This window comes from Marmota flaviventris, chromosome 16 (assembly GCF_047511675.1).
Source record: "Marmota flaviventris isolate mMarFla1 chromosome 16, mMarFla1.hap1, whole genome shotgun sequence".
In the NCBI taxonomy this organism is placed as follows: Eukaryota; Metazoa; Chordata; class Mammalia; order Rodentia; family Sciuridae; genus Marmota; species Marmota flaviventris.
The window spans coordinates 7712123-7739453 of record NC_092513.1 but is presented as its reverse complement, the minus strand read 5'-3'; the positions used below and the strand labels follow the sequence as shown (position 1 = coordinate 7739453).

At 44.8% G+C, this 27331-nt stretch overlaps 1 protein-coding gene across 9 annotated transcripts in view; it reads right to left on the bottom strand.

Annotated features, from left to right (window-relative positions):
* Positions 1–27331, bottom strand: part of Cd226 (CD226 molecule) — a 77766-nt gene that overhangs the window by 22356 nt on the left and 28079 nt on the right. For all 9 annotated transcript variants that reach the window (XM_071602647.1, XM_027935311.2, XM_027935316.2 and 6 more), the window contains one exon: positions 4860–5207. In XM_071602647.1, the coding sequence (XP_071458748.1) occupies positions 4860–5207 (348 nt within the window). The remainder of the gene's footprint in view (positions 1–4859; positions 5208–27331) is intronic.

Below are 27331 nucleotides of genomic sequence, written 5' to 3'. Positions count from 1 at the left end.
CTTGAGACTAGAGAATATGTACCATTATGTTAAAAAAATGAACAAAAATAAAGAAAATGAAAAGTTAAAGAGCAAATAGCCTTTCTAAAAGTTAGATATATAAACAAAAGATCATGCAAATGTTCTTCACAGACATCGCAACTGATCTTTTGAAATCTCCTTTTCTTTGGTAACCAATCGCTAAACCTCAAATGTTAAGTGTTGATGAAGAAAATCTCAAAATAATCTACCCAGGAAACTTAAAGCTAAGGTGGACATGGTTCCTGCCAGAATCAGTAGAAATATTAACATATCAGTCTGGAACCCTTGGTGACCACATGTGAGAAAGACACTTGGACAACTTTAAAGGCGTCCTAATCTCTAACCTCCAGCAATTTTTGTTAGGAGTCTGGACCATAAAGGCAGATGCAGTTATTAAGTCATTTAAAGGTGGCAGTCTTTAAGTTAACAAAGTTTAAGAAATTCAAGATGCTTAATGGTTCAAAGACCGTGAGCAGTTTGGGCTCACACAGACATGAAGACAGCGAGGGACTGAGTGACCCTCCGTGGAGAGAAGGTAAATGTGGTGAGAAACAGAAGCCTGGTTAGGAGAAGGGGAAAGTAGGGCAGGGTGAGTGGCAGAGCTGGCTGAGAGGTGTTTTAGTGACACCCCTCTCCCCTCCCTTTGTCTGGGCCATTTTGTGCCCAGCTAAGGTGGACCTGGGGCCTGGGGCTCATCACCCCTCCCAGAACAAGATGGCTTCACAGATGAATTCCACCAGACACACAGAATTAAACCACTCTTCTTAAATTTTTCCAAAAAAGTAGAAGAGAGAACACTTTCAAATTCATCTTATGAGAATAGCTTTGCTCTGATAACAAAACCAGACAACACCACCAGAAAACTACAGTCAATACCCCCAGTGAATATAGATAAAGAAGTCCTCAACAAAATACTAACAAACCGAACACAACAGCTTGTTTAAAAGTTTAAATGCTGTGATCAAGCAGGATTTATCCCTGGGGGATGCACGAACAGTTCGAGGCCTGCAAATCAATCAATATACTACACCACATTCACAAAATTATATCAAAGACCACATGATCATCTCCATAGAAGTAGAAAAAGCATTTGATAAAATTTAATATCTTTTCATGATAAAAACTCTTACACTAGGCGTAGAAGAAACTTACCCCCAAATAATAAAGGCCCCATGTGAAAGGACTCTACAGTGAAAAACTGAACCTTTCTTCTAAGATCAGGAATAAGACAAGAGTGCCCAGTCTCAGCTCTTGTACTCAATGAAGACCTAGAGGCCCGAGTTAGCCATAGCAATTAGACATGGGGGGGGGGGGGCGGAAATGCATCTGAATAGGAAAGGTAAAGTAAAATGAGCAATTTGCAGATGACATAATCACATCTGTATAAAATTCTGGAGACCACACATATACAACATCTAGAACTGATAAACGATTCAGGAAAGTAGCAGGTTAGAAATAGAAAACCATTATATTTCTATATACAACAAATAATACAAAAAAGAAATGAAGAAAATAATCCATTTACAATAATAACAAAAATAAAATAATACTTAGGATTCAACCTAACCAAAGGGGTGGAAGTCTTCTACTCTGAAACTTAGAGACAACCCACTCTTCCTTGAAGCTATTCTGCCATCTTTGCTCAAGAACCAGCAAAGGTTTTCCTTGACTGTTCCACAAATCCAGAATTTCACCAAGTCAATATGTCACTTAACCTACCTCATCCTACATTGACCCAGAACTTGGACTCTCTGCCAATTTGTTCATCTGATTGCCATCACCCACGCGGCCCCCTCTCCCTGTTCACCCCTCACCCCTCCATGATCGGCATATCCTCCCTCATCAGCCCCACTCACCACACACCTCATTTGACCTATGGTGGCTTGGTCACATGGCCTCATAGGTGGAAGAAGATCACAGAAGGATGTGAGTAAGTATGTGAACCGAAGTTTATTCAAAACTAGTCTCCTCTTGGAACCTTCAATGGTAGCCAATTTCATTTATTTTATCCTCAATCTTGTTATACTTAATAAGCTCAATTTAAACAATAATAGCCTGATTCCATAATTTCTTTTGGAGTTACCTGAAATACCTCTCTCATGACTACTGAAAATCTGGAGGCTATCAAAGACCAAAAATAATTTTGGTTGGGTGTCAGTAAACACACATTTTTCTCCCCTCCCTTACCCTTCTGGTCAAGTTTCAAGTTCAGAAAGGTCAATCTGGAACTACTGCATACACTTCCAGCCCCTGAGTGGTGTTGCTAAGACGTTGGCATTTCCTTTCACTCAGAGAAGGAAGTCGAAGGCAAGTCAATTCACGCCTTGCCATCTTCCTCCTCTGCACAAATCACAGGAAGGCCTGGATATAGGACGTATTGGTTGGCAAATATATAGTTATTGGTTGGGGATTATACAAAATCTTTTGGGTGACCTCTGACTAAATGATTCCTTGTCTAATGAACACAGGCAGGCAGAGTCAGGGGAGTGTGTATATATTTGTGTGTGTGTGTGTGTGCGTGTGTAAATTTAAGTCTTAAAAATCTCTCTTTTGGATCCAATAGTATGTCCTATAAAAGAAGCTGATGGGAACTAACAAAAGGATGTATGGCACTTTATAAAATTTGTGTCACAATCACCTTTCCCTGGACAGTTGAAATAAATTAAATCTGTTCCAAATCTTATACCTGTCTTTCTGCTTTAATCTCTATATTGATTTTTGACCAAACAGCCTCAGGACTTGAAATAATCAAATTGCACCAGACAAAACACAAATGACCTATTTTGCTTTCAGACTGGTTTTTTTAGATTCAGTCTTTACTTATAATAATTGAAAAAAAGAATTAAGCCAAAACATACAGTCAATAGCTGTCATCTTCATCAATTTTACTTTTCTACTAATGGATATAAGTCTAGTTGTTATTCTTGCAATCTGTCAATTGGATGTCAAAAAGCCATTTTGCAGCTGTTCAAAACTCATGGGCCCTTACAGTACCCATCATTACACTGTCATCTTCATTTCATTGGCAGATTTTTGAAATTGTTTATAATTTACACACACAAAAAGAGTTTTCTGCAAGAAACTTAGTCATATTTGGACAAATCAAAGACAGGTTTATTAATTAGTAAAAGTTAAATAACTATCTCCTAAAAATCTCTTACCTTCATTTTCTCTGTGATTTAAGATGTTTCTAATTACTTTTTCAGCCCACAATGGACAAGGCCTTACTTCCTATGTTTTTAAATGATTATGACATTTTTTTTTCTGAATAGAACATTTCCTTGCCTTAGTCTTTAAGAAAAAGTTAGTATCTGTTTTCACTTTTTTTTCCTGGCCAGGTTCAAAAACTGTTTCTGTAATGCAAGATTTTTTTAAGTAAGAACTATTTTTCTATGTCTACAGAAATACGATCAACATTTAAAATGTGGAAGCTCTGCTCATTTTCCCTCTCCAAAATATTCTAACACCGTTCTTTGACATTAAGTTCTAAGTTCAATGTGTATCTCATGCCAGGCTTCCACCGTCCTCGAGACGGACAGAGGAGGCTGGTGTGCTGCCTCTCAATAGATGAATGGATAAAGAAACTGTGGTATATATACACAATGGAATATTACTCAGCAATAAAAGAATAAAATTATGGCATTTGCAGATAAATGGATGGAGTTGGAGAATATCATGCTAAGCAAAGGAAGCCAATCCCCAAAAATCAAAGGCCGGATGTTTTCTCTGATAAGTGGATGCTAATTCACATGGGGGTGGGGCATGGGACAAGTGGAGAAATTGAATTGAACAAAAGGGGTGGGTGGGGAGGGGAAAGGGCATGGGGATAGGAAAGATGGTGGAATGGGATGGTCATCATTACCCTAGGTACACGTATGACTGATTGCACAAATGGTGTGACTCTACTTTGTGTACAACCAGAGAAGTGAAAAATTGTGCTCCATTTGTGTACAATGAATCGAAAAGCATTCTGCTGTCAGGTATAACTGATTAGAACAAATAAATAAATAAATAAACAGAGTGTCTGCATATGGAAATCCCCTCTCCTCCAGCCATTTCCTCATTGCAAGGGCCCCAGCAGGTGCAGTGGCTGAGGCTGTGGTTAATAGCCTTTCTCCTTCAGTTCCATTTCAGGAAGGACTATCAGCCTGCAGTGTCATCTGAGGCCAAAGGCGTAGCCAAAGCCTAGGGAGCCTTGGCTCCAAATGTCCAAACACAAGCCAAGATCAAGAAACTGGCCAAAAGCATAGGAAAGAAAGCAAGGGACCACTCAGATGCAGACCCTGAAGGTCAGCTCAGGGAGCCTCAAGGTCAGGGTGCTTCTGTGCTCAGGTCTGAAACCAACTGAGAAAAGGCTCTGCTCTGGCCCAGCAGCAACCACATGATCCCCCAGCTCGTGCCTCCAGTCACCCCGAGAACAACTTACACGTGACCTAGCACTGTGTCGTTACTGCTGGGGTTACCGAGGGATGATACCACCCTATCACCTGCAACAAAAATATCAATAGAATCTGGTGAGGTAGGAGTAATGAGATTGAAACACAGGACCCGTAACATCACACTTTTGGTTTTGATTTTCTTGATTTCAGGAACATGGAAGATGAAAAAAATAGAAAATGTTTTTTTTTATTGTACAATTTGTGCTAAACGGATTAGTGAGATAAAAAGATCCTGAATCCTAGAATAATGATAAATGTGGCCGAACTAAACCATTAAGAACACGGTTGAACAGTAGCATCTCATTAAATGAATGCAGGCACCACAGAAAGAACAGCAGCAACCCATCCTCAATGGTTGGCTTTTTCCCATTTTGCCCCTGGAAAACACGGCCCACTCACCGTCAGTGATGGTCAGTTTTGCCACGAAGGTTTCATTTTCTCCAGAGCGGGCAGAGAAGCGGCAGCGGTACAGCCCGGAGTCCGAGGCGGTGGCGTTCGGGATGAGGAGCCAGCTGCTCCTGCTGCCCTGGCTGCAGTTGCTAAGGATTTGCCTGGGGTACTTTGAGGTGTAACTCCTCCCTTGGGACAAGTTGCAGCAGGTTAGGAGGTCTATCTGATAGGGCTGGATCTTTTCCCAGGTGACTTGATGCACCAGCCCATCCATCTGAAGCTGACAGTTGAGTGTGACATTTTTTCCAGATTCTGAGACGATGTGGTAATTCAATGGTGCATCTGTCTCAAAACTATCTGAAAAGAAGTAGCAAGTGATTAGACTTAGGTAGTCACATTGTTGGACTCAGAGGTGGAAGCCACCCAGAAAGTTCTATCAAAATGGTTAGCGATGATATTTAATCGAGTTTCACCCTTGGTAAGTGATGGCTTTATATTGCACTTTTGCAAGAGAAAGGAACTTCTTAAAGGCTGGTAGTCAGAAAAGAGGACTCGACATTCACACATAGTCTTGCAGTGTTTCTTGGTTAACCAGATAATGAGAAATATAACCAAAACCCCTGGCACTTTTCTCTTCAGTGATTTTATCATGAGTCTGAACTTCACAACACTCCTGCAGTCGTGCTGAGCCAGTGACTCAGGATCTGACTGTGAGTATCAAAATTTCCAGATTAGAGTCATACCAACTAGGATTTTAGTGGTTATAAAAAAGGTACTAGAGGCTGGGGCTGTAGCTCAGAGGCAGAGCACTTGCCTAGCATGTGTGAAGCACTGGGTTTGATCCCTAGCACCACATAAAAATAAGCAAATAAAGGCATTCTATCCATCTATAACTACAAAATTTTTTTTAAAAAGGTACTAAATCATTTTCATTGAATATATCCATAAACTTATTTTTTAGACATATATGCTTTGTATTGTGCCTCAGTAGAGACTACACATGGAGTGAATTCCTGGTACCATGAAAGTTCTCCAATATTCTCCCCACTCCCAATACCATTTCTGGAATTTCCAGCACAAGCATTCAGGAACTGCCCTAAATACCTGAAGTAACAGGTCCTAGTGTGTTCTATGTACCCCATGGAGTCCCTGTGTCCCTTTTGGAAATCTTCAAAGTCAAACTTATTTTCAAAGTAATATTAAGATGTAATGGACTCTCTTCACTCCCAAGTATACAGCAGATTCGGCCACAGGCTCTGACCGCCCACGGATGTGTGCTTGAACATGCATGTGTTTGGAATTGTGCTCAGCATTAACCTCCAGCACTGTAGTGTGATAGCTACAGCCTGTGTAAGCAAATGCTTTTGGGGTGGGTGCCTCAATAATTTGGGTCCTGAGACCAAGAAGGTTGTGAACCTAATGTAGAGAATGAACTGAAGGAATGATTTCTCAAAATTCTGGTAGCCAGAGCAGCAGCAGGTGTACCTGTTTGCAGTGATCACACCTTCCTTCCTCTGATGGCGCTGCTGCTGCCAGCCCAGGGTTTTGACCCGACATCTGAGGGGGAAGGAGGCCTGAGCAGGGGTGAGGTCGCGGAGCTGGTGGGCAACAGAGGAAACGCAGAGGGGAAGGTGTCTGTCATCTGTGTCACAATTGTGCTCTGCGTGGCCAGAAGCCTCTGACTTACAAGAGGAACAACAGTGACAACAACCGAGGAGCGATGGGTGGAAGGAGATAAAAAGGAAGAGAAGAAGGAAAGGACACAGCACAGTTAGAGATGTGGTCTCCCCTCCTGCCGCCTCGGCCTCTGGAGTGGCTGGGATCCCAGGCATGGGCCACGGGGCTGCCATGTGAGAGCCTCGGAGAAGGAATGTGTAACACACAGTAAGATTTACTATCTGACACTTCACTGTCTTTACGCTAAGTGAGAACCCTGTGCGTACCACAGTTCACTCCCACTGAGAGTCAGCTTCAGCCAGTGGTTCCAGGTGTCAGAACGTCAAGAGAAGCCACAACCCTCGGTTTTTCAGTCTGTGACCATGCAACTGTGCACCCGAGTTAACACTTCAGCCACATGACAAGCACATCGAAACGCTTCATCTGAAGTTTTAAACCAACACAAGAAAAGGGAAGGAAAAGGTGGAGAGGGAGAAAATTCATTTAAAAATGGGGGAAAGAACAAGAAAATTAAAGCTCAAAGAAAGGAAAAGGGAAATGAAAATTAAGGTGGGAAAGAAAGAGGAGAGAAACGGAAGGAACGAGGGGCCACAGGGGAAGACAGCTGAGTCGGACAGCAGCACCCCGTGCTGGGGAATGAGAGGACACACGGGAAATGGCGGTGTGTCCGCTAGCCACGCAGGAGCCTGGGAGTAAGCGGCCCACAGGTCCTCGGTGTGGATTTGCTGTTTGACTTCAGGGCTCTCTCACAACTGCTTTTCTTCTTCCCTCTGGATGCTTCTCTCTTCCTACGCAGGAGCCGTCTTCACCCGCCTCTCTCACACAAACCTGCTCCCACGAAGCTACCCCACACCTGTTGACTCAGGTACAAAGTGGGGTCCTCCTCAGGAATATCTGCATTTTCACAGAGGATAAATCCATAAAGCAATGGGGATCCCCAGTGACACAGATCCAGGCCTTGGGGACACAGATGGAGGTGGCCCTGTGAGAGCAGGGTGCAGGGAGGTCACAGCACAGGCTCTGTATAAGGACCCAGGCCCACTTATTCACAGACTCACACTAGGCTTGAAGACACAGGAGAGGCAGTGGGTTTGGAAGAACAGAGTGGTCCCCATGGTCCCTTCCGGATGACCTGCGGGACCGAGTGGCGGTGGCAGATGAAGAGCAAGACCCACGGAGGCCTGCAGAATCTGCCTTGCCTCAGATGTGGCTTGTGGCTTCTCGGGTGACCTGGTCCTCCTGCGTGGCCAGATGGAAGGCTACCCAAGGATGACACCGAGAATAACAACCAGGAAGCCCCCCCCCCCAAACAAGACCATCACCCTGACACACTGGGAGTTCAAAAGTGAGTCCATCCAAATCAGGGACCCAACTATCCTAGTGAAGAGGGAAGGAGGAGGTGGATTCTAATGTAATGCTGGAAACAGAAATGAAAGTAACAACTCCAGTTTACTCCACAACTACATTCAGCTGTGAGTTCATTACAGGGCGACACCCTGAAGCATTCTGTACCTTGCATGTGACTTTTCTGGCATGACAATCCATCATTCCTAAAGTCATTTCAGTGCTTCGTTCCCTTCCTCAAGCACCACTCAGTCCTAGGAGTCCAGACGTTCCTGGTCACACCTGTGCCTCATGCCTCAGCCCTCGTACACTTGCAATCCTGCTGCCTGAGACTCCTGAATCTCTGGAATCACAGAGACATACCACCGTGCCGGGCCTAGCCAGGCCTTTTTACAGTTCTCTTTTCTTAACACTGAGAGCCAGGCTTCACCTGGAGTAGAGGAGAACTCAATATTTTTTGAATGAAGAATTAATTTGCACTTTCACTCTGTAGGCAGTATTCCGTGTCTTTGGGTGGATGGAGGGTTTTTACATCCAGAATAACTACAAATATTAAAATTGTGTTTTAAATGGGTATTTGCAATGCCAGAGTGAATTCACGGCTATGTCCTAAGCAGAGGTCACCAGTATCTGTAGACTCAGAAAAAGACGCCCATGTTTCCACAGAGCCACCTTGTGAGGAGCAGTCTCGCCAACAAAATCCAACTGCATGCTGATCAAGTCCTGAAGTCTGACTACCAGTTTACAGAGAGTAGAGAAACGTGCAGAATGACCCATGGGAAAGCAGTGTGTGGGATATGAAAACCCAAAACCAGATGAACACATTGGGTGTCAGAGCCCTCCACGCCAGAACCCCAGCCCCCGAGGAAGCCTCCCATTGTCTTTAGCCTCTACCTCTGAGTGGACTGAGGCTTCTTCACCTCTAAGTAGGGTCTCTCTCCAGCCCTGAGAATCCACTTGGGACCCTAGGGTGCCATCCACCCCTCTTTCTCCTCCCCTTTTCATTGACTTTCTGGAAGGAGCGGGTTCTTCCCCTGGCTCTGCCCCCTCATTTCTCACGAGGACCTCATGCAATCTAGCACCTATCTGACCATCTGCCAACACTGCAAATGTCACCAGGTCCTTGGCCCTGAGCACCAGCTGTGTGGCCCTCCTGAAAACCGTCCACCCACCCTTGGTTTTGGTGACATAGGCTTTCCTGTCCCTCTCTCCCTCCTCTGGCCTCCCTCCTCTGCCTCTTGAGTACTTCCTTGACTGGTCCTTGTCAATGCGACCATGCCCCAGGGTCACCTTGCCCTCCCCCTCCACACACCTCCACACACCATCCTTGGGTGACCCTATCTACTTTCACTTGTCAACCACTTCTCCTGTGCAAGTGAAGTGCAAATCTCTAATTCTCTCTCTGACAGGCCTCTCCAGGGCTTCTGAAACAAGAACAAGAACATGTTCTTATGAAGTTCAAACCAGACTACAAGTGGAACAGCTCAGAATTGCCCTAAGCCTTCTGTGGGAGCGCTGTTACTGTACCAGCCCAGTTGGAGTGATAATGATAACAGAGGCTTCACGTGTTCCCAGCCATGCCCAGAGGATGAAGATGCTCGGTTGAGAACCTTTCCAAAAACTCTTAAGAATGACCCATACAAATGCATAATAAAATGTTGACTGCATAGTGATTAATTATAATGCATCATGATTAAGGAAGCATTCTAAAATGACCTGTGACAGAGCTCTCAAAAATAAGCAGGCAAATAAATAAATAAACACACTAATTTCCAGTTACAATCAGGGTCCAGAGCGTGGAGAAGGGGCACTTTTGGAGCTCACAGGGCATGCAGTACGGAGGCTGTGCTGAGGGCAGCCTAAATTTTTCCAGAATTGCTTTGACTCCCTCAGAGTTCTGCCTATGACAGACCAAAGGGAAGAAGTCAGTCAGCGGCAGCACCAAGCAGAACAAAATGGGAACAAATCAGAGCCTGTAACCTTCAGTAGGTCGGCCCGCGACCAGGAAGCCGTGCCACGCACGTGCCAACTGCTAAGAACTCCCTGTGACGTGCTCATGCTAAACACAGGAGGCAGAGATAGTGTCAGATGGCTAGGTGTCCATCAGCAGATGAGTGGATAAGCAAAGGGGGCATAGATACACAATGGATGATATTTCTCTAAAAAGCTGCAGCGTTCCATGATGACCAGATTGGGGGATGAGTTGAACATGTCCCCACATACACATGGCACACCCCGATTTCTGGGAATGTGACCTAATCTGGAAATAGGGCTGTTGTAATTGTTAAGATGAGGTCATGCTGGCGTAGGGGGGGGCCCTCATCCAAGGTGCCTGGTCTCCTTGTAAAAAGGGAGACTTCAGCTGGGCACAGAGGCACACGCTTGTAATCCCAGCAGTTTGGGAGGCTGAGACAGAAGGGTTGCGAGTTCTAAGCCAGCGTCAGCAACTGAGTGAGGCACTTACCAACTCAGCAAGACCCTGGATCTAAATAAAATATATATTTTTAAAAAAGGGCTGGGACGTGGCTCAGTGATTGAGCACCCTGGGCTCAATTCTCAGTACCAAAAAAAAAAGCACAGGGGCAGGGCACAGGGAAAAGGCCATGAGAAGATGAAGGCAGAGACTGGGGGTGCTTCTGTCTACATCCAGCAAATGCCAAAGATTACCAGCACCTGGCAGAAGCAGAGAAAGTCCTGAGACAACCCTCCCCTTGACTCTGCCTCAGCCTCCAGAACTGCCGGACAGTGCGTCTCTGCTGTGTGCACCACCCAGATGGTGACGCCTTGTTATGGCAATCCAGGCGTCAGGACTTCACCCTCCGAGGATGGTCCAGGTTCACGTTTCAGGATGTCTGGGGGCTCCAATCAGCAGCAGCAAGTCTGCCCTGCTAGGAGAATCAGCAGCCCCCTGTCATGTGCTGCCATCCCCATCCTTCATGTAGAGTGCAGATAAAAGGTAAAGGAACTAAACAAGATAAAACAGCTAAAGCGTTGCTTGCCTGAAAGGCACAGATAAACCTGGAAGGATGAAAGCACAATCTCGAGATAAAGCAGCCTGACGAAGCTGCCACAAGGGCAGGCCAGGCAGGGACATTTGTCTAAATGAAAGAAAGTAACTAGAATCAGGAGGGCTGTCCCGGATGCCAACGCAGAGACTCAGCCCCAAACCTGCGTACACAGTGGAGATGTGCAGTGTGTCCACAACGCCACACACCTGTCTACGCACAAAAGAGCAAGTGACTCGCACGCAGCCTGGGCAGATTCATGATTCCCGGTACCTGCCACTCCAGGGCACTGCCCACGCTGTTTCCCAAGCCAGCTCCCAGGGCTCCCGACACTTGGGATCCTCTTACTGTAACTTCTGTTCAGGTTCTAATTGTGGAAAAAAATAAGTTTCGGTCTTTCTGCCATGGCACAATTAGAGCAACGCTTTTCATTTAAGCCAGTACCATAAATTTGCTAAAGCACATGAAAAAAAGTCTGACTTTTGAGCAATTCTGAGGTTTTCCCAACCAGAAAAACAACTAATGAATCGGATGTACGAATTTTAAATAGTATATTTCTGAGGTCTTATAAAGCTAAAAGATGACAATACAGCCCAAGACTATTGATTTTTTTCCTACCAAATTCTTACCAGCAGGGCCCCCAGATAATGCAGACTTTCTGCATAGTAAGTTCTTAATGGAAAAAGATACCTTGAGTAAGAGTCTTTAATTATCCCCACGAGAGGGTAGACTACGTCCCCGAAGACTACATTAAGCAGGTTATCTCATACACTTAGAAGACATTTTCAATGTATTTTAAAAGTAAAACAAACTTTGAAATTAGTCCTTACTGTGAGTCACCATGACATGTGCTACCCCAACTGATCTCCACAGATCAGTCACCAGCTGGTGAATGGCAGAGATGTTCACACCTAGGCAGGGGGTTGCAGGGCCACAGGAACCAGTCCTGCCATCATTGACACCCACAAAGGGGCTGAGACATACCCAGAGGTTTCTTTTCCCCTGTAGTGGGGCTGGATTTCACAGAAGCAAAATAGTCTCCAAGGAAGCCCCAGTTCCTAGGTATCTTATGTTCTGATAACCTAAATCCTATACTTAGAAATTGCTTTCTGTCCTTGTTCTTGCTGGAATGCACACAACAATTTCCATTCCAGGCAGGCACCAACACATTTGTGTGATGTTGTCCATTTGACTGTTTTCCAAGTGGAAGGACAGGAAGCCTCCCAGTGAGTGTGCGCAAGGCAACAGGCCGACAAGCTGGGTGTGCCTGTGACCTGGGTGGGGAGACTCATGCAGGAGGATGGATCACAAGCAGCAGCAGTGAGATCTCATCTCTTGGCCTTCCTCTTTCCTTCCTTCCACATTCATACATTCATTCGTTCCCAAAGATCACAGTAGTTATGGAAATTAAAACAAATCAGGAAAAAATTCTGAGTTAGGGAAGAGACCCCAGTGTGGTGGTTGGGATAAAGATGACAATTTCCAGAATGAAGTGGCAGGAGCACCACCGAGCTTCCAGGACTTCCTCGCAGAGGTGCTGGAGTCCACAGAGACCCCAGAATGGGCTTCTGTGAGTTCCGCAGGGTGGCCATGCTGACCAGGGCTCACCAACCACTAGCAAAGGTTCTCTGGCCAAACAGAAGTATTTTCCAGAAACAACTCTGCTTAGGCCCCTGAACTGAAGACACCCGATTACCTATGTGCATCGAGCACATCCAGTCCAAGTTCAATTCCCTTCCTCTTTGCACATTTCCTGCCCATGTCACTGTTCATTTTATAACTACTTTGTCATATTTCTTTCGTATTTCCAGTTGGAAATACGAGAGAGAACAAATAGGTAGCATTTCTGATGAAATTTGAAAAATGATGAAGGCATCAGCATGATGTTAAAATGAGAAAACAAAGAAATGACACACATATCCATAAGGTATGCACACACATAGGTGTGGGCTTGCACACGTCAGCTTCCATGGAAACAAATGATTTCGTAAAGTTATCACACTGTTCTCCGGGATTCGTGAATCTTTCCAATCTGATTGCTAACTAATTACTTTTACTCAAAATTAACACTGAGTTAAACTAATTTTTCCTGAAATTTCTGCAACAATTTCTGAAAAATTCTGCAAAAAGAACATACAAGAAATACAAGACACTTTCTTTAAAGAAAGGGAGCATAAGACCCTCTGGTCTCACTGAGCATTGCATAGATCCCCAGTCAGTAATACAGAGAACACTTAACGAAAAGCAAGCTAAAAATTCACCCTTAGACACTCTCCCTGAACATATGGATAGGCGCCCACTTCACTTAGCAAAGCATTTGGTGCTGAACAGGCTAGAGGTAGGAAAGGCCAGGATTTCTTGGGGGCTTAGCTTTCCATATAACATGTGTGCTTCTTGTAGGGGAAAAAGAAACGATGAATGGGAAGAACTGGAAGGTTAGAACCTAGCTTGGGGTTTCCTAATGAGCCCCCAAATACCCTGCACCACAGAGAGCCCAGCAGCTCTGAGAGGAGGCTGGGCTTCATGGGAACACTGAGCAGGTGCTCCCAGGGCTACCTGGACACCCTGGGATCCCTTCATCCTTCTCTGGCACCCCAGCTTCTCTTGCTCTCTCCCAACTGCTAGCACCTGCTGTGTCTGTTGGAAGACCCCCTGAGGCTGAAGGAACCTACCTTTCCCAGTCATCTACACACCCACAGAGACTTGACCCCGCGACTGGCAGGAGCACGGTTCCCTCCCCTCATCAGGACACTCTCAGAGTCCTCTGCCTGAACCCCCATCAGGCTAAAGTTCACCAACCTGAACTTGGCTTAATTCCAGGCCCGGCCCCATCTCCTTCCCTTTCATACTGGTGACCCTTGTGGATTTTCCTGAGAATACTCCCTAAAACATACTTTCCCCATTTGTCCTACAAAGCCCTGTTTCTGGAGAATGCAGTTCAAGGCAGACACGGTGCTGGAACTTTATCAGTTTTACCTGGAACTTAGCACTGCACCATGCCTTACTGTCAGACCTGGAGGGGAGGCCACCAAGGCCTTCAGTCATCTTCAGGATAACACGGTTGAGTCAGCTGAGATCTCCCTCTTTGACTCCGTCTGACCCCATTACTCTCCAAGGCCTTGCTGGTCTCAATTCTCTCCCTGGCCCTGCCCAGAGCCATTTCTCTGCCACTGAGCCCAATAGCCTTAATTTTCTTTCCACACTTTTCTGTAACTGTTGTGTAAGAAATGACCACACTTGCAAAATATAAACTGCTGGGTTGTCTAAATTTTTGTAGATTTTTTGCTTTTCTTAATTATCATGAGCTTTTTGCAAGCAAAAATAATTTCTAAAATATGCATTTGTTGGTTGATACTTCACCATGTTCTGAAGGTTTCCATGTGGTCATGCCATAAATTGTGCTTCTTTTAACCTCAGGAAAAAGCTTACATTAACCTTTGCATATAGGTTATGATCAATAACAACTTGCTAACTCCATTTATTTCATCTGCAGGAGTTAAAAGCAGTATCAGAGAGATCTGCAGAGGAGAAAGTATGACTTCTAAACCAAAAGGAATGAAAACATGAGAGTTGTAAGCCGTTTCCTTTAAGGACGATTGAAATGGTTATCTAAATGAATGCTCTAATTCTAGCCCTTTCCCCCTCCAATCCACATTGCAACCAAAACTATATGGTTGAAATGTGCATCAGATCCTGACACATCTTTATTTAAAAGTTCCTTGCTCCCCGCTGCTACTCCAGGACAAAGCACGTGTTCTTTAGCAAAAACATTTTATGCTTCTCCTCCTTCCTTTTTGCCAGCCTTGTCTCCTACTAGAAGTACCATGTACTGCAGTTTCCCTCTGCCGAGAGCCCTCCTGTACTCCTGTCTCCTCGCTCCAGGAAGATTGCTCTTTACCTGTAAACTCAACTGTGATTGCACCTCCGTGGACTAATATTCTATTACTCATCCCAAGATAGGCTAACTACTTCCTCCTCTGTTTTACTTCCAGACCTGCTACAAATAAATGTTTTATTTGTTGCCATTTCTCCTTGGCATTGGATATTGAGTCCCTGGGGGCAGCACCCCCAGTCTTAGCAATACCAAGCACTTTCAGTTTTGTGGAAAGGTGGCAGAGGAATCACCTCCCAAGAGGACATCATATCGAGTTCAGTGGGTGAGACCAGGTTCTGCAGGAGTTCAGAGCTTCATTCCCAGGTTTGCCACAGGGAAACACACCCAGAAACTGTCCCTCCTGATACAGCGTCCCTTGGAGCACCAGCCAGCACCACAGTATTTATGGCTTTAATACCTTCTCTACAAAAGCTCCAGGTGCTGTTCAAACCACAGAAAGATGGACAATATTTCTCACAACTCTCGGAGGGAGGAGAGGCTGAAGTTATTTAGTTCAAGCTATAATGAAGTTAAAATGAAAAATACAACAATATTGAAAAACCAGTGTGAATGTGACTATGGTAGTGATAGCTATGATCATCAATCTGTCCAGCAGGGAAGCGATCAAGGAAAGAGAGAGGAAAGAGCAGCAAGAAGAAACAAGCAAGCAGGAGTGTCCATGTCTCTTATCCTGAATTTAAAAGGACATTGTGTGTGTGTGTGTGTCTGTGTGTGTGTGTGTGTGAGAGAGAGAGAGAGAGATGGGGAGGACGGCAGTAAAATAAAAGGAAATAATATGTTTATTCAGCATTCAATTTCTGTTCTTTATACATTAGAGGAAAGGTCTACAAATCAATCCTAGGAAGCAATACTTTTCAATAAAGCATTATATATGTGAAGATGGCTATCAAGCATTAGTTGAAATAGTGAATACTGGAAATAATCTAAATGTCCAGCAATGTAATAAGGTTAAGTGAATTATGAGGAATAAAGATGTCAGTGTGTCAACATTGGGAATTTTTATGATATAATATACAGAAAAAATTATCCATGGTATCTATGCTTTGCCTAATGCCAAAATATGTGTGCCTCTGAATAAGAGTTGAATGGGAAATGACATAGAAGGGAGTTCGAAACATTGTCACTTAATTTTTACACTCTTTAATATATAATCAGATCTGCCCATACAGCTAGATAGATAGGTCATAATTATATTAAACTAAGAACCTTTGCCCACCAAAAGATGTCTCTAATCCTATTTGGGCTGTGACCTTAACTTTTTGTTCAACTGAGTTCGACAAACTCTTGGTTTTCTTGAAGCCACTCAAAGTGCTTCTTAATTTCTTCACTTTAACATAAAATGGTGAAGCCCTCTTATGGGAAGGATGTTGTCCAAATCTAGAGACACAATCAGTGATGCTGAAGAGAGTGACCGGCCTCTTTTCCAACGCAGCCCATTCCGGGCTTTCTGTGTATTTATAAGCACATCTTCTTCCTCTGTAATCCAAGACAGGGTAAATAAAACTGCATAAATTTTGTGACCGAGATGTCTAGACCATGAACTTCTTTAAATTTTTGGACATAAAGCTCCTCCCCCCCCTAGGGCTGGAATGCATGTCACCCCATTGCTGAGGTCTCAGCTCCCACACTCGATAAGAGACAGGATCCTCACCTGATGCTGCTCACTATCTGCCTGTCACTGAGCGCACACTCTGCGCGTGCTGTTTTAACATGGACACTTACATTGTCACATCGTTTTATGAAACAGGCCAGAGAAGACTCAGACTGTGCCCCCAGCCACTGATGAGAAACGCAGTCTCTGTCTATGTCCCCCAAGGCCCAGGTGGGACATAGCACAAGCAGCTGGGAGCTAGAGGCCATTTAGGGGACAGTTGGATTTGTTGGTTGGTTCTTCCTAACTAGAGTGAGGTTATCCCAGACGTAAATGTCACTTCTCTTGTTATAAATAGAGGCAGCAGGAAAGACTACCCTGGGGGGGGGCGTGGCTGCCCCCCCCCCACCGCACCAGCAGCAGATGGAGGTCCAAGGAGGGTGGAGAGTGCCATCCTCCTCGCTCCCAACTGGCCTGCAGGCAGCCACCAGCAGCCTCTCCCCTGGACCTGCAGGGCATCTTCCCTGGCTCCACCCCGACCTTCATGAAGACAGGGGAGGAGGAGAGGCATCCTGAGAGTATCAGGGATAGCTAGGGGGAAAGAAGGATCACGGGATGTTTTAGAAAACGGGCTGTCAGGGCTTGGAAAACAAAGCAAGACCTTAATTGAGGAGATAAATGCTCCTAAGGGATTTGTTACTGTCACAGATCACAGACAGGATGATTTGGCAATTTCAGTTGCTCATTTCTCACTGTGGGAAAGGACTGGTTTGGCCACAGAGGGAAAACAAAATAAACGCTTTACTTTCTAAAATGTGGTACTTTTATCAAAGCAAGAAACTGCCAAAAGCAACTCCAGAGTTTCATTAATCTACGTTTATGCAGTAGAGTGTGAATCGTTGTTTAAAGCACATAGCTTTAGAGCAAACTTAGTAAATCTATTAAGGCAGATTGCATCCACCATTTAAATTCTGACCATGGGTTAAGCACCAATGGCAGTTGAGGAAAGGTGGTGGAGGTCATTTTGCAAACAAGAGCTCATGGGCAGGCAGCGGCTGCTGTGGGTAGAGAATCTACCCAGGGCTCAGGTGTCCTAATCCACGTCCAGCCTGCATGCTGTCAAGCAAGGGACAGCCAAAGAGAGATGGGAGAAATCTCAGACAGGCTTGAAGAACTGGAAAATTACAGACCACCACAAACGAAATATATATTACATCAGGAAGTGAGGATCTCTAGGTCTGATATTCTACCTTTCTATACAATATTCCTTGTGATGCATGCAAAACAGCCCTGGGACCCTTAGCAAGTTCTGAGTTTTCTGAGAGCTTCTTTGATTGCATCCAGTCAACGCCCTTATATTAGACCATTGGCCATTTGAGGAAGAACAGGGGAGACTTCACTCAAGTTTTTAGCACCACCAGAAAAGAAACTTATAATGTATCCCCTATGCCAGTAAATCCACTGTGCTCTTGGGCCAAGGGGAGAATATTTCTTTTCAGAGTTGACTTGAACCTGTGGTTGGCAGTTCTTTGCTAAGGCTCTGCCAGATTCCAATTTTCTCACTGAAGAGCTACAGAGTTCAGTGTTTTTTGCCAAGTCCTGAAGATTGCTCTTTTACAAAAGCATTTCTACTGGAAGAAATTGGAAAAAGAAGAAAGGGCAAGACAGAGCTGATTTCTGGCCCTTCTTCTAATTGAGGAAGACAACCAAAACCATTTCAGGTGCATTCAGCTGTCACTCTGTCTCTCCCAACAAAACAGAAACTCCCTGCTCTGAGGAAACTAGCACACCATCAACTGAAGGCCTACGCTATTTATGATAATAGTCTGAGTTCTGAGCCAAACCTAACAGCCCTCAAAGGAAGTATAAATAATAATGAAAAAAGGTCCTGACTCATCTGAAAGAAAATGATATGAGAAAAAGTCCACAAAATGCTTTTAAACGGTATTCACATATCCTGACCATTCCAGGAATTCTCCCTGTTCAGTTTAAATCAAGGGAAGATTTCACTCTGCAGAACTGGCACTTGCCACCAGGAGCGGTTCATTTCAGAAAGAGCATCATTTGTGACGACACCCTTCAAGGTGTTGGGGTCTCCAGCTGGGTGGTTGGTTCACAGGGATCCTGAGGTGGACGACTCTTCCTCTTCGTTTTGCCTTCTCACGTACTAGTGCCGACATTGACACATTAAAATACAAACCATCTCAACACAAGTGGCTGCCTTCTTATCTCTTCTTTATATCATGCTTAGATCACATACTTACTCTTTTGAAATTATGTGAGTAGCTAGTTTTCTTCTCTATGAATAGGAGTTCAAAACAGTTAAGGGGACTTACACAATAGTTATCATGAAAGAGAACTGGATCTGATAGGGTTGAGAACTGCTACCACTTGCTTTTAATTTATTAGCAGAAAAAGTTAAAATATACAGAAATGCATGGACATTTTAGTAATTGATCAAAACGTCCATAGAATGTATTTTTAATCTGATGAATGAATCCAATGGTAATGCAACTACCCCCAAATCCCTGGGTCCTTTTTGTGGTGCTGTGGCTTTCCCTTTGCTAGAACCCATCTAAGAGCCACATTAAAATTGTAAACAGTAGAAGCAAAGAAGAAATAAATAAAAGCTACAGATTTTTTTTCCCCGAGATTACAGTTAGTCAGAGCTAGACAAATCTGCCTCCTATGAATCAATAAGTCCTATCTATGGCTATGTGCCATTTTTTTAAATGAAGAAACTAATTGAAATGGTTCCTTTTGAATATTTAAACTCAATGTTTGCCATTCTCCCTGGCTCTTTTATCTCACTGTAAATTCTTTCTCTAAATTAGGAATGACTTCCATTTCCTTTCCACCGTCCACACTTCCCTTCAAAGTCTGCAATTTAATGTCCACCTCCATAATTTTAAATATTTTAAAGTCATCATTTTACACTCTCTGTTTTCCTCTAAAATTGCCTTCAGTAATGGCTTCCTAACTCTATTATCTTGGAATTACATTTATCACATTTATGGGTTTGCCTTTTAAAAGCAAAACAAAACAAAAAGCCATAAAATTGGGGATTTGAGCCTAATCGCAGGATGTGTCCAGCCAGTCCGGCAATTACAAATACACCCTGACGTGCTTCAATCAAGGTGAGGTTTATGACAGTAGGCCGTTCCAGCGCAGAAGCTTATTGCTATAGATTAATAGGAGAACAAAGCATCTTTGCAATTGTATTCAACAGCAAAAACAATTTACTCACTGGTCTAAATTAGGCATCTAAGTGATGCATAGAAATAAATCACCCGTGGCTCCAACAAGCAGGGATAACACCAAGATGGTGATTGGTGATTTCCTTGCAAAATACACTCACAAAACTACAAGCCTGGCTGCATGTTAGAAGAAAGGATTAATTTGGCACATAGCTACTTTAAAAATCACGTAAGATAAACAAAACAAAGCCAATGTTAAATAATAGAATTTAAGAGTATGCCAGCCCTAGGGAATAATTTAGTATGACGTGCACCATCTGTTCATGCCCACTTTCTCTTTCCCGAAATATAGTTTGGACCCTGAAAATGAAATATGTCTTCCTTAAAAAATTGAAAATAAAAAGTAAAAAAATAAGCTGTCAGACTAATCTGTATGAAATAAAATGTTTTCCAGAAAGCTATGACTCCAAACATTTATCATCTAAGCAAGAAACGGTGATGTGTTTGATTCATAGAGTAATACAAAAAGGATATTTTCTTAATGTTTAGACAAGAGCTGAACCACAGAATAATACTTTCTGATGAGTCATTGTACTAAAGACCTTATCCTCATCTTTTATTGTGAAAAAAAAAACATTCATTAGCTAGAATATAAATCCACTAAGTAGAGAAACCAAACTTTTTATCAATTTCTTTATTTTTCTAACTCTTTTTTTTTATTTAGGGGATCAAACCCAGGGCCTCATGCATGCTAGGAAAGTGCTCCACCCGTGAGTTACAACCCCAGCCCCTGAACCATACCTCTGTTCTTTCGTATGTAAGAACACAGGAGGTTCTTCTACTTCCTATGGGTGCTTGGTGAGCATTCACCCTATTCTCAACTTTGCTTTAAGGGATGTTGAAATAATAATGTGGCCTTCTGAACTCAGTGACATGGTATCCTTGTGGCCAGCTCTGTCATTGCAAACAGCATCCCCACAGGCCCTGCTACCAAGATCAAAAGTTGGTCTTCACTCTTTCCTTGACCACTCCTTCCTTTAACTCAACTCTGAATTTTATGCCTCTTCTTCATCCCTCCTAATAACCTCCCATCCCCTGCTGCTCTGCTTTTCCCCTTGAGCAGATCTCACCACCACCTCTCCCCAGGGAGACCACTATTCTCCCCGTGCATGAGCACCTCACTTCCACCCGTCTCCATAACACAGCCAGGGAAATTTCAACAAAATGAATCTGATCCTGTAGGTCTTTAGCTTAAGATCCCGTGCATCCCGAGAACGTTCAGGACAGGATCCAGACTTCTAGCACGTGCCCAGAGTCCTAAGGGCCACAGCTTCTCCCAGCTTCAGGTTTGGCTCACGCTCACCAGGCCCCTGGGCTTACTCTCAGATCCTCCTAGGAGACACACTCTTCTCTAGGCCTCTGAACCCCCTCCTGGTACCCCCTCCTCCATGCCCCCATCCTGCTGATGGTCCTTGCCCTGTGGAGTCCCTTAGGGCTCTCAGACAGCTCCTCCAGACGCCGCACGCCCCCACACCCCGCTCCGAGCTCCTGCCCTAACCTGGACTTCCTCCTCCTCCACAGCGCTCTCCCACTGTGGGTGGGCTTCCATAGACTTGTGGATGTTTTTAATGAAGCAGAAGCTACATGCTTTCCTGCCCAATTTTGATTTCTCTCGTTTGAGCTCACTTTTCCAAAAATGTCACTTTCCTCTCTCTTTCATCATCCAAAACATCAGATATTCCCTGAAATCAGTGTAACTTATTTTTGATGATCATAATTTATATTTAATTCCTCATACAACTTTTTTTGGAGGGAAAAATCATTGAAAAATATCAAAAATATCAAAAATGGATTAAATAATTAATCCGCTGATTTCCCTCCATTTAAGGGAGCCAGGGGAAGGCTGGGGAAGGAAGACAGGAGTAGTTTAGATTCACTCTGAAGAGGACAAAAAAGAGCTGCAGACGTTCCAAGAGTCTGTGCACTCAAACCTGAAACAGAGTCAGGACTGTCAGCCTGATGATCCAGACAACGCCAGGTGACCTCTGTGATGCTCCCGGACAAGCCCAGCACAGGGAAGGGTGCACCCAACCCAAGGCTGCCCCTACACCCCAGCGACTTAGTTTTCACACCAAGGTGAGTTAATCCCAACTAAACAACTCAACCCTCGGGGTCTACTGTGAAAAGGCTGTGAGGCAATATTCATGGGCTCTAAAGATGAGCAAGACCCACCCCCACTGTGACGGGGTCCACCTTATGGCCCTCACTGATTTAGTAAGGGCCTCATCCAAGGGAAGGGCTGGAGGAGATGCAAAGGACAGAGTGGAGAGTGAGACAGATGTGGTCCCTGTTTACGCAGGACTCGGGAATGTGTGAGGAGGCCATAAAGGGAGGCCAAAGACCACAGCCAAAGCTGTGCAGTGGGCTCTGCGGGGGGAGCTGAGAGGAGTGATAAGCCGGGCAGAGCAGAGCCATGACCTGGGGCACGGCTGGAGGCTACGTGGAACCACCTGCACTTGGGACATCCCAGCATGGACAGAGAAACGGGGTGTCCACAGGACGTGGGGACTGATGAAAATAAGGCCTGCCCCACTGGTCAATGGATGGGGCTTGATTCCAGAAGGGAGGTTTGGGCAGGACGGTGACCATCTGGGAAGGGTGCACTGTGTGGACAGGCGCAGGGTACAAGCAGAAGGCACTGGAATGCCCGCCATGCCCAGAAGTGGGGAGGTTAGATATGGTCAGGAAATGCTGTCATTGCTGGAAGAGGTGGGAGCCAAAGCAAGAGGAAAGATCCAGAGAGAGAGAAACGTCAAACAGAGAAATGTTCAGACGGACCACAGAAGATGTTTGCGTAACCGAGGCTTTAACAGCTGCATAAACCAGTGCTGGGTATGATCCCAGCTAATCTGCCACTTCATTTCTCAAGGATAACCAAAAACTGCCTGTGCACTCTCTGTTCCCTCTATGCTCAAGGCAAGGAAGAATACTGGACAAACCTGGGCAGCTTCATGATTCCAGAAAAACTCTCAGGGGGCTTTCTTCAAACAGAGGAGAGAACGGAAAAAGGAAAGAACACCACCAACAAAAGACCTTTACTACTGTGAAAGGGAATGTTGAAGGTACCGGGAAACAGGCCTTGCACTGGGAGTGTGGCCACATGAGACAGAGCACTTTACTGTCACCATAGTATCTGAAGGATCACCTGGAGGTAGATAAAACCTAACAACGTGTAGTACCCAACGAAAGCTAATAATGGTATTTTTGAGAGAACTGAAAACAAGATCATCTAAATTTTAAGAAAGTGCATTAACTCTTTTTTCAGGGCCTGGGACTGAACCCAGGCGGTGAGCGCGGAGGCGGTGCCCCACCCTGGAGCTCCCTCCCCAGAAAGCGCATCATCTCAGTGGGGAAGGAAAGGCCCTGGGCAAGGCGCGTCCACCTTCTGCTGAGCAGCGCAGGACAAGAGGGAGTCTGGGAGCACGGACAGTTCGTCACGGCCGATTCATGATGACTAGTAAGAAGATGGTGGCTTACTGAACAGCACAAATACTGAATGAGGATTTAAACAATGAGATTATTTCAAAACAAGAATCAATCGGCTACTTCAAGGAACGTGGGCATCAGCTTATCTTCCTCTGCTTCTGTTCTTCCTCTTTCTGCAAACCAACACTGGGAATGGGGAAACTGAACAAGGCAGTGGCTCTTTGCCCTCCTTGGGGAAGCTACCCCCCGGAGCCCGTTCCTCTCCTGCCTTCGCCCTGAGGGAAGCCGCCCGGGGGTCTCTACTCTTCACTGGATGAGCCCCACGGCATGTGTTTTGAAACACAGGCATTTCCCACAGAGAATTTCCCCTGCTACCTACAAATGTCCATTCAGATGCGAGGTGAAGGGGAGACTCAACGCAGCAGCGTATGATACACAATCACATCTTGCCTGGCCAACACGTCCCTTTGTTTTCGTATCACTTGAGAAATCTCAACTCTTCTTTTTACGTTCATGACAGGTCTGTCATCTGTATTTCTCCTTTTCCCATTATTACTCATGATTCTTCTTCAAAAGAAAACCAGACTTCACCAGGCACTGTGGCACACGCCTGTAATCCCAGCGACTTGGGAGGCTGGGGCAGGAGGATCTCAAATTCGAGACCAGCCCAGGCAGTGTACAGTCTCAAAAATAAAAAGGGCTGGGGTTGTAGGTCAGTGGGAGATCACTGGATTCAAACCTTAGTACTGCAGAAAACCAGTCTTTCTGCATTTCTCTTTATTATTATTAATTATTATTATTATTTTGGCTAATTCATAATAATAATTTTTAAAATATACGAAGTATTACAATGTGATGTAAGATGTGACCAACACTCTTCCAGGGAAGGTTTTGTGGAATCCAAAATCACCCTACATCTTGGGCACCTGATCGATAAGTTATTCTCATTTTAAAACTATTGTAAAAAAGAAAAAGTCATGGCTCATGAAGTTGTCGTCCGTATTTGAATCCAAGAATTTGACTCCATCCCTTAACAGAAAGAGCGAGAGGCTCATTCTATCCCAGGACGCGGTGTCCGTCACAGGGCACACCATGGCTCCTGAACGGACGGCCACAGACTCGCGGCCTGGGGGCCTGTGGGTCACCCTGGCGTGCGCCTCCCTTTTCACCTGCATACCAGTGGCCCTCCTGGGGCAGAGCAATCACTCAGTCTTTTTAGGAAGCTTGGATCAGTCTCTGCTCCAGAAGGAGGTCCTCCCCGCGTGACTCTGGCTGCCCACCTGCACTTCAGTCCTGGTGCACACAGCCCAGTGGGCAGGAGCCTCTGTGCCTCCTGTCCTGCCACCCACGCAGAGATCACCATCCCTTGAGGCGGCTGGGCTCCTGTGTGGGCCTCCCCCATCTGCCCCGTGCCTTTGTGCCGACGTCCTCTCTGCCAAGCCTCTCAAAACCTCTGTTCACCCTGACACCTGCTCACAAGTGACCTGCGCTGCCTCCTCTGAGGGCGCAATCCTCGCCTTCTCGCTTCGCGGCCAGCTGTTAGAAGGACATATCTTCTGTGCCACCCGACTGTGGGTGGCTCCTGGAAGGGTGGCTTCTGAATCGAAGAAGGACGCCCTGCTTTCAACTGCCCTCATGCCATCAGTAAGGGGATGTCCCTGCCTCCACAGTGTGCACCCAGGAAAAGCAACGTATGCCTGGAGGGGACTCACGGGCGCTTTCTGGGTCCGTCACTCTGGGAACATGACCAAGGTGCCTTGCCTGTCGTCACCCAATTTAAGTAACTATACATCAAAGTCAAGGATGCAAATCCACACACTCTGAATGTTCTCCAGTGCCGTTTCGTGAAAGTTGCCTCTGGGGTATTGTTACTTATTCTTAGGCTTTTTACCCTAGAGATTCCTTTCCTCCAGGCTTTTGTTATGCTTTGTTTTAGTCTGGATATTTTTCTTTGAGATATTCTGTTGTTTTTCTGGATTGTTGTTTGTTTGTTTTCATAGAAATTAAAAAACACTCCCACTTCTATCTTTGGATCACTACACTTAGGGAACCACCCAGAATCTTCAATGGTGGACACACATGGTCACCTGCTCCCTATCTCTGTGCTGCCTTGGGACTCTGCCATTGAAGAAGGCATCGCCAGAGGTAGCCTCTAGACCTGGTACCTCCAGACCCCCACACCAAAATAAGCCTCTTTTCTTTATAATTAAAAAAAAAATCTTCACTGTTTTGATTACCCATTGTTACCAGCTTCTTCAAACACAGGAAATCCACCCATGAAAAATGACCAGTTACCATTCAATAAATGAATCACCAAGCCACACACCAAGCAGGAAAACAGAAGGTGTCTATAATAGAATTGGGCAGGTGGCAAATACATTGCAAGATTTTGATTTGTTCTTAGTAAAAAGGATAGCTGTTAGTTTTCAAATATTAATAATAGGCCTGGGATGAGAAGGGAGGAAAATCCTCAGTGTTGGGAAGTAAGGCCTGGGCGATTGCTGGGGGTCTCTAAGTGTCAGGCTACGCAGAACATCAGTGATGAGGAGTCTGAGGCCTCCCCGGAGGAGCAGGGTGGACTTCAACTCCCCACTAACCCTAAGCATCCAGGAAACCGTGGGCCGGCCCTTCTGAGGACACTCAGTGCTGAGAGCAACTCATGGCAAAGGGGCCTTTCACAGTCTACTCAGCTCATCCTTCAAACAGCTTTGAAGTGGCCAAAGCAGAGAAAAGTGGCATGAGAGCAGTTTTGAAGGGCAGATACAGCTTCAAAATGTTTTTATGCAGTATGATGTTGGAGAGTGGGGTCATGTTACAGGAAGGCAAGGTTGGGGCTGGGGGCCAGGAGGACTGAGGCTTGGACTGGTTGGAACCTACCCCCCTTCCCAACTCACAGTTTTTCAAGTCTCAGCACCAGCTGCTAAAACGTCCTTCTCTTTTTATCCCTGCCTTATGCCAACACTCTGGCCATTTTCTCCAAGAACTGGTTGACAGAAATTCATAACTTTATCTGCATGAGTACCAGAGGCCTGAAAATTATGACACTTGCAGAAAGGGACAACTTTGATATAAATGACTTATCCGATTCAGATGCAGAAAGGTCAGTCAATAAAGATCAACAACAGAGTAGTGAGCTGTCAGAATTCAAAACCACAGACATCGCCTAGAGAGGAGAGCTCAGCTCAGAGCTAAGCAGCAGCTCCTACAAAACCTCAAAGTCTTTAAGGGGCGGAAACTAGCCTCTGTGACGCGCTGCAGACCACCTACCCCAAACCACAAGACTGGAGAGAAGTATTATGTAAAATGGGGCAGACAGAAGAATTAAACCAGGAAAGACTGTAGGCTACTTAAATTACCTACCTTCTATCTTGAATCCCTCTCTGAAATAGCCTGGGACTCACCCCATTTAGGTTACATTTGTAACTGTGTGACTGAATCCGCAGAAATAAACTCATGTTGAATTTTACACACATTATGGAGTGGAGCAAATACACACATCACACCCTCTGAAGTACCTGCCCCCATCAAATGACTACAGGCAACTCTGACTAGGAAGGCAAAGTCGAAAGAGTTCATTGGAAATTTTGCAAAGTTACAAATGGAAACTATAATAAAATGCAAATATTCTGGTTAAACAATAAAAAAGTATAGTTAAAAAGGCAAAAAATCCCAAAAGAAACCCCCAGAATACTGAAAAACATATTTTGAAAGTCCAGGGACATATTTTCTAACAGATCTAAAGGGCTGGGTGCTTTAAATAAAACCCCTCATGGCTACATGGCAAAGTCAAAGTGCCACAGTCAGATGGCGGTATCACCAGAAACTGCAAAAGCATGTTCAAATGGGAAGAGTCATAGGTCCAGAATTGCCACTGAGCAACAAGCCAAAAGAGAATCTGAAAAATATCTGTGAAAGACACTCAGGTGAAGGATAAAAGTTTTCCCACACATCAAGGAGACAAAATGAGTGAAAGAAACTTGATAGCTTTTGAAAACAGCATAGACCACAGCAATGTTTCAGTGAATAAAGAGAGAATGACAAGGACACTTAGTGAATTATTTGTTCTCCTCTTTGTGAAGGAAACTATTAGAGAATCCCCAAATTCCCATTCCATTAGAACCACTAACGTACATTGCTCGAAAGAAATGAGGAGCCCTTGATCTAACTTATAAAATGGGCAAGATCATCTTGCCAGAAACAGGCAACCTCCTGTTTATTTGAAAGAGGCACATCTGGGATTTGCAAACAGACACCATGTTTCAGAACAAGTATCTTTTCAACAGGTG